At 37.8% G+C, this 12,950-nt stretch overlaps 1 protein-coding gene across 1 annotated transcript in view; it reads right to left on the bottom strand.

Annotated features, from left to right (window-relative positions):
- Positions 1 to 12,950, bottom strand: part of il1rapl2 (interleukin 1 receptor accessory protein-like 2) — a 199,816-nt gene that overhangs the window by 56,779 nt on the left and 130,087 nt on the right. The window contains exon 6 of the mRNA XM_042340732.1: positions 10,895 to 10,973. Within this exon, the coding sequence (XP_042196666.1) occupies positions 10,895 to 10,973 (79 nt within the window). The remainder of the gene's footprint in view (positions 1 to 10,894; positions 10,974 to 12,950) is intronic.

Here is a 12,950-nt window from a genome sequence, read left to right as displayed (position 1 = left end):
GCCATATTTTGGATGTTCTAAAATAATAAGTTTGTAGGGATCACGGAACAATTCATTCCTGCCATGGAATAGTAACAGTATTCTGACTATCACAGTGGACCCATTTCCCATAAAATGAATTATAGCTCCAGCGAATGGCCTTTGTATTGTTTAATGTACGGTTGACATTTGTAATTATATTTTATGACACTCGTGTGGCCCCTAAAGTGTGGTGTAGAGGAAATCAAAGTGACTTTCCTATGGCTCAGCCGCTGTAAGTTTTGCTCCCTCCGCAGTCTGAAACACAAACGGCTTACAAACATAAAGTCATCCTGTAATTTATCTTCCAAAGAAATCAAATTGGAAATGCTCTGAACAAAATACCGAACACTTGATCTGCAAGTGCGATTTTTATTGCTTCAGAGCAGGTTGAGATTAATGACTGAATTTCACTCGTTCGCTACATGTACTGCAGCCCAATAGAGAGTCTTGTGGTCCTTTGGAGAGGAAGGCATTTTATACCTTTCTGGGAATGTTAATTGATGGTAAATTCATTAAAAAGGTTAGTGCAGTGGAAGCCTCTACAACGTCATGTTCCCTACATTTAGTAAACTCTGCTAAGCAAACATCATTAAATCTACATTTGCTGATTCCAGTTGGCAAGAGCATACCCTCTAGGTGTCCATGACAAACTCATTAACCCGCTTCTCACAGCAGGTTTACAGTTGGTGATAAGAGAGTGTATAACTGCCTCATTCAACTCAATGGGATTGGGCACACATCAGCAGAAGAGTATTCAAAACCGACTGACTCTGCAGTATAACCATAATGGATCAATGGCAGCAGTGCCTCAGAACAAGTCTACAAAGCAGCAACTCCAGTATAAGATATTCCTATCAAGCACTGTTTCTATTAAAATGTAGAGAATAACTCTCCTTGTTAAAACTGAACATGCTCCATCTTCAACATGGCGTCCGTGAAATGAATATATGTTACTAAATTCTTTTTTTTAGACTTGCAAGTGCGTGATTCAAATAACATTGATTTGCAGGCACTGCAGATATACTTAGCCCACGGCAGAATGACAACCCCCATTGTGTTGGCACCAGGGGATTCTCCATAGCCAGCCTTGTAATGAGATGGTGTATTCCAATAATGGATCATTTGCAGTGGTTCAGGTGCCCACCATGCTATTTTGGAACTTAAGCAGCTAGGAGCGAAGCAGGCCTTTCAGTCCATCCAATGCAAGGATTATTATCATCTAATTTACCCTTTTTAAGCAGCAGGTTTACAGTTGATGATAAAAGTCTACTGTGGACTTTCACTGTCTTTCCACCTAGCTACCAAGCTTACATCCTTCTGTTCCCTGAATGATCAAAAATCCGTCCATTTACATTTGATTGCATCAATCAAGTCCTCGCTCAATGTGTTACAGTTTGCTGGACAGGATAATAACTAACAGGGAAGTATGTAATTACTTCTTGTATTGTGTTCATCTCTTGATTTCCCCTTAGCTTTTAATGACTGGCCTTGAGCGCGGCATAAAGAGCTTCTCCACAGCCACCCTCTAATTCCCTTCCTGATTTTCAGCATTCTAGATAATGTTCACTTTTCACAAATGTTAACCTATTTAGCTCCCTCTTCATAGCTCATTGATTCAAGACCTACTACCTTTCTCGCTGCTTTATCTTTGCATTCTTTCCAATGTATCCATGTCTTCTTTTGTAAATATCTGACCTATCTCCCAAAATACTCAAATTACTATTTCCCAATACCTTACTGAGATCTTCAGAGGGACTGTGAAGAAGCTCCTTGTGCTAAGTTCCTTTTTCTATTGCGGAGTATCTATTTTTACAACTTAGCATTCTGTTTGACAAGGAAATTGCTGCCAAGAAATATCAACGTTTTCATGTGATGCTTTAGTTAATAAACTATGCCTTATTTAATTGTACATGTTACTTTTAGCTATAATGATGCACTATGGGCTTTTGAAATAAATTAACCTTCAGATTGCCAGCACACATAAATATATGAGAACCTCACAGACTCCACTTAAATGTTCAGTTTTGCTGCTATGAAGTGTGGAGCAAAGGCAGGGAAATGCGATTAAAAGGTTTTATTACTAGTGAAATAACATGACAGGTTTGATGAGCTGAAATGTCTCTTCTCATTTCTAAATTACTAATAAGCCTATATATTAAAAGACAAAAATACTTGCTCCTTCAAGTTAAAATCCAATATTTAAACCTTTAAATTCTCCTCTCATCTTTTCTCCCCTACATCTTCCTCATTCTCTGAACTTCTTTCCACCTTTTGTCAGTTTCAATTCACATTGCATTAAGTCATTGATTTTAATCATTTTCTAACTTCAACATTTTTCCAAACTCTTTACTTATCAGTTTCCTTCCTCCATTTAATAACAATCACATTTCATATCGCACCTTTCACATCGGGAGGAGTCTCAAAGCACATCAAACATTTCTCCCACAAAATAACAGTCAATTCATTTTACAATATATTTTGTGAAGCACTTTGAGACGTCTCGAAGATGTGATAAGGTGCTATATCAAATGCAAGGATTATTATTATAGGATATACTGTAAAGTGTAGTGAACGTATCTATCATAGGCGAATGGGGCAACCAATTTATTCACAGCAAGATCTCACAACAGCCATGAAGTGAGTGACTTTTTTAAAATTCTGGGGGATTGTTGGCCAGGTAACCTAGCCAGGTAACCCTTTCTCCTTTCAAAAACACCATGGGATCTTTCAAGTACACCTGAAGAGGCAGACAGGACCTCGGTTTATAGAGTCATCCAAAGGACGGCAACTCTGACAATGCTGCCTTAGAAGAGGTGTTTTTGAAATAAATCAGAAGCGAAGGCAGATTGTACCTGCTTCACAGTAACTCAGGGAGCAAAACCAACCCTTTAACTTCACCTCAACTGATTCTTCTGAAAGAAGTATTTCTCTTTTACATTCACTGTATTTATCGTGTGGAGACAGCTCTAACTTGGCAACTAACCTGAAATCACTGTAGCCCTACCAATGACATCTTTCCCCCCACTGACCTGCCGGAGACAGCTAATAACCAGGTTCAAAACTCTGAGTAATGAATGAGTTATCACTGTGTGTGCTATCTTTACATAGATTAACTGATTAGAATAATTGTCTCCATATTTTTATACTTTAGCTGAGGTAAAGATGAAAGAGCTTTGGTTTAACCTTAACCTCCTTATTGGGGATTAAAGCTTAATGTTAGAGGCAAATATTGGCCCAAACACTGTATGATATTTTTGATTCAGTTCAAATTTCTATCTTTGCACCTCGCTGGGAGTGTAAAAATTGAATACGAATGCATGTTAACCTTGTGGGCTTAAAAGCTAAGCTAGTTACAGTGAAGCATTATTCATTTTAACCACACAAAATCCAGCACTTCCTGACTTGCTGTGTAACAATAGAAGATGCAGTGTATCATGTAACGAGGAAGAGATATAATGTTTGTATCTGGATACAGATAGCGGAATATACAGGAAGATTTGTTTTGTGTTTTTTGTGCTTTTTGCTGTATCAAATATAGAATATTTTCCAAATAAATAGATATTTTCAAAAAAAAATGTGGAGTGCATCCTTCTTGCCATTTCAATTGAGTGGCTCAATATACCAATATTGTTGTAATATTTATAGTCAGAAATATAAACCAGCCCTGTGGCAAATCACAAGAGAGAAATCACAAGGTGAAGAAGTTTCGTTGTTCCATCTGATCCCAACCTTTCCAGAATTACTCACCCTACTGCCTCTCATCACAGTATCAAATGTTTTTCTTAAAAAAATAAGTCCAGTGTAATTTAATTTCTTAATACTTCTTGCATTTGACGTAGATGTTCCATATCAAAATGTCTCAAATTTGTGTGTAATGACTGCATCTTTAGGCAAAGACGGCAGCAAAGTCCCACAAAACAGTCATGAAGTGAAAGGCCAATTTACCAGAAAACAGGAGAATCTCCCTTCTCTTTTCCAATTGTGCTATGGTTGCTGCGTTTGGGATGTGTAATGTTAACGTATATTGTTAAATCGGTAGCAGAAACGATAGCACAAAGAACTAGATTAAAAGGATCTGATTGCTCAAGGCTGCCTTGACTTCAAGTTACTTACTGATGATGTACAAATCATAAATATATGACTTAGCAGAATTAAAATATTGATGGACACTCATATTCTAACAATACAAGCCGAGTTTAATTCAATTTGTTCATTTTGATGTTGGGCTAAGTTGCAATTTAAGAGTTGTTTTGAACTTTACAGGAGCCTGAGGGAAGATGAGCAATGCCAGATGAAAGTTACAAAGATCACTCAAGGCAATGCTTTGCTAAATAGGGCTCTATAAGAGTAATTTATGCAGCCAGGCACAAGAAGTGATAAAGCCTATTTGTTGGTGTCTGAGCTTCTCAACAGCCGATTAATCCAAAGGGCTGGATTTTGAGCAGTGAATGCATTTTTGAATTACAACTAAAATATATCCTCCTGCGGAAATGTGGCAAAACTTCTGAGTTGAGAGCATCAAAAGTCTATTGTGCTTCTGCCCCAGAATTATAATCAAAAGGAAACAGAACTTAAAAGATGATAAGGTGGAACTGTATTGAGGGGCAAGCAAATAGCCCTTAGATGACTCACAAATATTTTTTTTTGAACCGATGAGTTCTCTCAACATTCTGATTCCAATTCCATATCTCCGCTATGGAAAGCAAAGTGGGAATAACTGGTTGATAGGCCGGGTCAATAATAATAATAATCCTTGCATTTGATATGCGCCTTATCATGTCTTCGAGACATCTCAAAGCACTTGACAGGATATACTGTAAAGTGAATTGACTGTATATTGTGTGGGTGAAATCCCTGTGCACTTAATGTACACTTCCCTGCCTTGCCTTCCCCTGGCAGAATGCAAATCACTCTGTCCATTCATGGCACTGAGTGAGGAGAGGGTGCTTTACTGTGGGACCAGGAATTTGGACTTGAATTTACCAAAATTTTACTGCTTGGCTGACAAGTGTGGACACACTTTGGAAAACTCAATGTGGATGAAATCCTGACTGGACTGTGAATCATGGGCAGCAATGCAACATTTTTATATTTGTATCACATATCCTCTATAAATTATTCCATGCCTTTCTAATACTGAATATTATAAAACAAAATCAGTCAAACAAGCAGAAACACATTCTTAATTCCAAGTAATGAAAATCCTGCATAATGTAAATGGAGCTTAATATTTTAACTCAAAAGCTATCACAGTCCTGAAAGCATTGGCATCATTTAATAATTTGAAATGATTTCAATACTTCACAGCCTTTGATAGTCTATAGGTTACATAGACGCCTAATCCTTACCCTGTTTGTTCACCTATCTGTAGCAAGTGAGACAGTTTGCTAACAAACAGTCATTACCCTTACAGTAAAACCCTGCAAAGCACTTTGAGAAATTCGACAACATAATTAAGTTCTATCTTAACGCAAGGATTATTATTAATAATTTACAATGTTAACTTATTTTAGGAAGACAACAGTGCTTTAATAGTATATTCAGCACCTTCAACAATATCTGACCAACCAAAAGACATTATAATTGACATAGAACACGTTTAACTATTCTGAGGGCTTAAATATGGTAATAGATTCAACACCATTTTAGTGAAGCGGAACTATTATTTATGAGTAATATACAACAACCACTGAGGCTCTGCATTATCAGTTGGAGAAAATATCAAGCTTTGTTGTGACCAGACAATCTTTTCTATTAAACATTTATGTTGTTTGCTAAAAGGAACTAATGTTACTTTCTACCTTTGACATTTTCCTATCTCTTTTAGTACAAGCAAAGGAACTGTGAATAATGCAAGTATGTGTAGTACTATCTAAACATGTCAAAGCAAACGTTCCTTACCATTTAGCATTAGCCAAGTTGCTTTGTAGGGTGACAAGATACAAGTAGTAACTAGAAGATAAAGATCTTGGTTGCATTAAGAATTTGCTGGAGTGAGCAGTATAATAGGAAATATAGATTAAAGGGTGAACGGTTAATGCAGTATATGAAAAAAATTGCTTTGTTCTGAGAAAGACCTTTTTATTGAGAAACTTTCCTGAAGTGAATGATAGAGAAATCATGATGGTGAGGAGGCATCTGAATTCAATTATTTGTAGGTTCTGTTAGAATGCAGAACTTTGGTACAATCCAAATGTATTTTCTTTGTGATCTTACCAGTGCATATAAAACTATTAAAGGCTGGTCAATTATCTCCCTATTGGCAGTTTACATTCACCTTATTTAATAATTACAGATCCAAGTCAACCCTCTGGATCTGCTACAAGATACCACTGTGAATTGGGATAAGCCCAACTTTTTATCTAATCTAAGGTAAGTAATACTGTCGTTTGCTACTGGAGTGGTGCCATCATGCGCATTGCACAGATGCCAAACGTGCAATAAAATTCTACTGATTTCACAGCGGTGGCAGCAGTCCTCCTGGAACATGTTTTTATATTGCGAGCATAGGCATCGATGTATAAGGAGCCCGAGAACATCGGGCATTGTCTAAGCATATACAGTCACCCATCAATCTCCTTGTCCATGTGTGCATGAAACTCTTTGTCTTCACTTCTGTCTCTTTTATAGGTGGTGTGAGGGGTCAGGGAATGCTGATGCTTCACACTTAAACATCTCCAAAAGATACTGTACGAAATCCCACAGCAAAAACGCATCTTAGGTAGCATAAGTTATATTCCTTGGAAAGATGCACAGAATATATTTTACACTTCTGTGGTTTACAAATCTGTTCACACATGTACAACTATACACATTACTGAAAGTCAACACAAGTCTTTCATATTCTGCATCTTACCATGCTCTGTAGATCCACGGTCTCTTCCAGTTTTACCACAAACGTCATTGACATAAAGCACACTGAGACTGCAGCCACACAGCAATCATTGGTATGAATGATTCAGTACTTTAGTTAAACCTTTGTATTCAGCAGAATAAAGGTTATATTAAAGAGGACTGTTTCACATGGTGATAGAGGACTATATTCCACACAAATAAAAAAGTCAAATCTGACTGACCACTGCGATATTTTTCACTTTGCTGATTCATTACAGAACAAGTGGATTAATCTCAGTTTATCCTGATTCTAAAGAAGAGCCTTGTGCATAGCCAGTGTGTTTCTGCAGCAGACAAGACCCATTCGAGATTACACAACAGTGCCACGTGAAAGAGATACAATATTACGTCTATGTTCTGTGAAAAGCCAGACAGTTTTCAGCTCTTGGGACTTGCGCTTGACCAATTGTTCTGCTTGAGAAGTCTTACAACAATTGATTACACGCTCCATCCCACTTGCTGAAAGCAGAATGGTTCTTTCCAGAACACAGTTGTGAAATTCAGAGTTGAAAATGAGCGGCTACTTCAGTGTCAACGTGACAGGTTATTCGGTCTGGCAAATTCTAGTGTAAAAACTAAAATAGCCACTGCTGCACTTTCAACTTTATACTTTGTGTTGTGAGTTGCTGAATCTTTACAGCATTTTAATAATTATAATAATCCCTGCATTTAATACAGCGCCTTATCACGTCATCAAGATGTTTCAAAGCACTTCACAGGATATACTGAAGGTCTAGTTATTTATAGGAATTGTTCAGCTATCCCACAATGTCACGAGTTATTAGCCCTTAGATTTTCACATGTGACTATCATTTTGAGTGTGCTTTATTTTAAGTGCTATTTTGCTTTCTTGTTAAGGTTACATTTTTTTTCCTGCATTCCATGTCACCCCTCTAACAATGGGAATCAACTTTGCTGTCCTCCTCTGCAATCAACAACAACGACAACAACAACTTGCATTTATATAGCGCCCACCACGCAGAGTAGCGGCTCAGAGAGCTTAACAGTGGCAAAGTTCTTCAGAGCACACGCACATAAGTAAAGCTCCTCTTTCCTTGCACTCAGCTCAGTCTTAGATCATTCTGAAACCAGCAGTACAACTCAAGTCTGCCGGCTCTCCCTGCATTGCTAACATCGAGTCGAACTGGTGCCTGAAATATAACCATCATACAAGGTTCAGTAGTGCAATCTAATATTCTGTGGCAGATGTTGAAAGGGAAAAGAAAAAGTTCTGCCAAATGTGTACAATTAAAACAATCAACAATATCCCAAGGTATTGCAAATAGTGTACCATTACGTGGGACAAGCAGTAATCTCAGCTCATCATTATTTAGAAAGACGCTATTGATTTTGATGATACTCCTACTTTTATTGGAGAGAAATGAGCAAATACGATATCTTTAAGAATTGTATTGCATTGAATTAATTGCTGATATACCTATATAATCATTCCTCCAGCTAAATGGACCACTATAATAATAATCCTTGCATTTGATATAGCGCCTTATCACGTCTTCAAGACTGTGATCTCTTCTGGTCCTGTGCAATCCTCCGTTTGCGTTTTGGTGAATTTATATGCCGTTTGAGAAGAAAGAAGCCTTTTATAGATATTTTTAAAAAAGCACGACCACGACTTTAGCAGAAAGAATGATATGACTAAATGACTCTTTCAGAATGTTAGTATTGTTTTTTTAACAATCATTCAGGTCCCGTGGATAAAGCAAGACTAGCAGATAAAACCCGTAGCTAAAACTGGAAACTAAAATCTGGTGCCAGTTTCCGCAAACAACTTTACACTTCAATTGCTTTACAAAGCCAGAGCTAAAGCGCGGTGATCCGTGAGTGCGTGTCTGACGTTTCGTCAGCCATGACTCATTTACATCTCAAACATCACAATCAAGCAGAAAATTACAGAATGAACAAATAAAGACGACATTACTCAGATTGCAGTATCCTTTGTAATTAGTTTTAGTGTCACTGCAATAGTTCCATCTTGAAATTCCGTCCTGGTGTGCATGTTACGTGGAACGGATGATGCGCACTAACAAAGTTATAAAAATCGGCAGCGCCCATTGCACTCTCCCACCGAACCCCCTCCACACCCCCAAATCAAATTATGTGGTGTTGTTCAGTTTGATTATTTGAAGCTTTTTTTTATTTATAAACAAAAGTTTTCCTGTGGACATGACCAACGCACACCACACAATTTACTTTGCAGTTTCCCCTCAGTAGCGAAAAGGGCACAAAGACATGGTTCACTGGTTTCAAAACACTAACCCCCACAACCACCTCCTCCCCGCCACCCCAAAAAATCCTGCATTTAAATTACATTATTATGCTCTCCTGGCTTTTAAGGGCTTCTCGGCATTCCAAATGTTTGGAGCTTTGATCGATGAACAAAAAAAATCATTCAGTGTTTTTCAAAGTTCATCAACATATTCTGCAGAGTTTCCTCGAACTTTAAAGGCTAATAAAATTCAGGAACTGACACTATGTTTGCTTGTAGCTGGCAAGTCACCTCAAAGTTATTTGACATTCTAGAATTTAGAATTGGGAATGGTAGGTTTTTGACCAACAATGTATTTGTTTCTGTTTTTTTTAAAAAAAAGGCTACAAAGGCCTGATATGCGATTTAGCTCAATCTTCAAATGTATTTTACAAGCTAAAACAAGGTAGAATGTTTGGCTTCAGACAAGTACAATGCATAGCTGAAAAAAAATGCTTCATTGGTGCTCAAATCCTCACATCGGTATTAAGAAACTATGCTATTCTGAAGTAATTAGCTCTCTATTATCCTCTCTCCAACCCCTCTTCCTCTCATTAAAACATGCTGGTAAGTTAAGTGGTAATTGTGTTACCCTGAGAATCACTAATTATTCCAAAAGAAAGTCCAAACAGAGCACAAATATCACCTTTAAACCTTACCAGCTCCCTGCACACCATTTGACATCTCACATTAGAAGCTAAACTGCGAGAGAGCTTTGATCCTAGTTGGAACAGACTGCAGAATTTGCAGCACATTATACAATATGGAAAAAAGGTTGGGTTGAGCAACCTGATAGAACTACAAGCAACTTCTGACGAGATTCAGCAAACCACGTACACGGAAAGTCAAACAATGACAATTAAATTAATCCATCATTCTACTGTTTACAGCAAAAACCACTGCACAAGAAATTCTGTCACTATTGTGATCTGCCGTCTTCATTTGTGAAGAGAAACTGCTCCAAGCAAGAGAGAACCAAAGGCAAATTGTTGTGTAAGCAAGTTCTTTTTCTCAACTTTTGGTCAGATTTTAATCACTTGCATTTCAATATTATTTAGATGTGGTTGGTTAACATTTACAATTGGTGATGCAGTTTCATCTTTAGGCACTCATAAAATGGCAAAGGATCCCAAAATCTCAAGCATGTCAGCCTTCATTGATTGAAAAAGAAAATCAAAAAAGCGTAAAATAATACAATTTAAAGTCAAACTAAAATGCACCAAATAGGGTGGTACATTTTTTTTTACCCGATTAAGATTTCTCCGAATGCTATGAAGTCCACTGAATAATGAACTCCGTTCTCACTTAAACCTCCCCATATATGGTGAGCCCACAGAATTCAAGCAGTCATCATCCAAGCTACTCTTGGTAATGGAACAACCAGCTTTGGATGCAAATGGATTGAAAACAGATTTTCTAAAAGCATGAGTATGATACAAACTGGAAAGGCAAAAGAGAAAATATTGAAGCTTGTGCTACTATCCAGCGCCTTAGGACGTCCTCCCAATGTGAAAGACGCTATACAATGTAATCTTGTTGTTTTCTATATAAGATCAAAGTGAATTCTCCAATAAACAGTAATCATAATTGGCTCAAGACAAACCAATTTGCGCATAAGCAACAAGGGCAAGCAATACCTGCCATGCAACATGTTAATTCAGCAATTGTTAATGAAGCAGAGATCAAAAATGTATTTCTCCCAGTGGAGAGAACTTACCTAGCTGGACATCTACAACATTTAGTTGATTTTCAAGAGGGAACAGGAGCTGAGGAACCTTGTCTGTAAGTACAGCTGAAAGACACAAGAAAATGCACAGATTAGGCCATATAATGGGACACTTTATAGAAAGTGTGCATGTTATATATAAACGAGATGCATCACGTTGCTTCACATGTCTGAAGCAAATCTTGTTTGTCACTTAATGACACTTTGAATCAAGTGTTTGTGGTAACTGATGAAAATCTCAGCATAAGAATGCTTTATGTGAGAGGAAAGAAGGGCATCAGCAAACTAGCAACACAAAGGCTTAACTCAGATACACTGACTGAAGGATAGTTCCATAGCCTAAGTGGATATTTTCTTAGCATTTCTGTATTTAGGAGACTTGATGCATACACAAGGGGTAGAGAATAAAGATGTATCGAGGAGGGGAGAGACTCATGTAGTGTATAAACACTGGCGGAGACTCTTTTATGGTGCAATGTTTTATGAACTTCTATCTAATTTAGAATTTCCAGAATTTGGCAAATTGTTGAAATCAGTTTTAACTTTGGTTCGGTAGTTTTTGAAAGAAAGTATCCAAAATGGCTTCAAAATTAAATCTGCATTTCACAATTTGCCAATTTGAGACTGAAGTGACATTTCAATCCCTACCCAATTCAACGAAAACAGTTAAACAAACAAGAATTTCCACAAAAAATAACTTCAACATTTTTTATATGGAAAGAAAAAGTTGAAACGAAACCCAACTCTGTCAACATAGAGTTAAAAAGTAGCATTGAAAAAAAAATCAATTTACCAAAAAGTAAATGACCTATTTTGATATGACATGAGGTTGCTAAGCAACATTGCAGGCTCACCAAAAGCTGGCACGATGCCAGGTTGTTAAACATTGTAAATAACTATCTGGACTCTCTTGTTCTTTTGTGTCATGTCAAGCACACTATTAAAATGATGCAATTTACAACTCAAGTTAATGAAAGTGACATGAGGATGAGCGTGCGTGTGCACAGAAGACTCATCCACGTTTCTGCTGGGTGGATCTCGGTGCGATTTGGTGTGAAAATATGTTGCAGGTCCCATTTCTTAAGCTACACCACAGAAGAGAAGGAAAGTGAAAGGAAAAGAAACGGGGAGATCATCTGTACCGCCCGCGGCTACTAACGGAGTGCCACTGGTGGCATTCGTAGTAAACTTATCTGTAACGCCTCAGTCTTGACTGGGGGAGAGGCATCGAGGCAAGCAATAGGGCTCAAGGGTAAAATTAAATGCACTTTTTCCCCCCACCCCTTCATTCCCCAAAGTGAAACAACCACATCTGAAATATACCAAGTTCACTCAGCACAAATGGTCTAGCTCTTGTTTTCCATTGCAAGCTGGTGCTCTGTGACACAGCAAGTCAAACCTTGCATTTTACAGCAACTTGGGGGCAGCTTTGCCTTCCTGCAATGTATTCTGTACAGAGGATATCAGCATTACCAGCGTATGCTCTGCAACTGTCATATATAAAATCAGTGATCGATCACAGGACCTTCCTTTCTGCTTGGAAGGTTTCACACAAGATCACCCGAGCCATCGAGAGAGCCTGGTTCGTAACATTTTGTCATCAAATCGTTTCGTCTATTCATATACAGTGCGTGACAATATTTTATTCATACGAACAGTGTATAATAAATGATTTATGTTTTAGAAGGATCACGGTTCCACTAAACTCAGAGTCAATCTGCAATCCCAAACCACTGAGATATTACAGCAGAATCTGGAATATATATGGCGAAAACGTTACTTGAATGAACAGCAATTGCTGCAAACTAAATCCACCGAATTTATCAGAAGTGATGAGGTCGTACATGTGGCAATTTCTAACAGGATTCCCGATTAGGGAAACAAAGTAGGTCACTCCGACTTACAGGAACTCAGCTCCGGCAATTTATTTTCAGAGCAGAATTCCAAAGTGGCTGTGTGATGTACGTCAGGTTGCCAAGAAGAGATCCCATTCCTTACCAAGGAATCCTAATAGTTTTCACCACATATTGGACACCAACTTGT

The sequence above is a fragment of the Callorhinchus milii genome, unplaced genomic scaffold, assembly GCF_018977255.1.
Source record: "Callorhinchus milii isolate IMCB2004 unplaced genomic scaffold, IMCB_Cmil_1.0 Scaffold15, whole genome shotgun sequence".
Classification (NCBI taxonomy): Eukaryota; Metazoa; Chordata; class Chondrichthyes; order Chimaeriformes; family Callorhinchidae; genus Callorhinchus; species Callorhinchus milii.
This window is presented reverse-complemented; position numbering and strand designations above follow the sequence as displayed.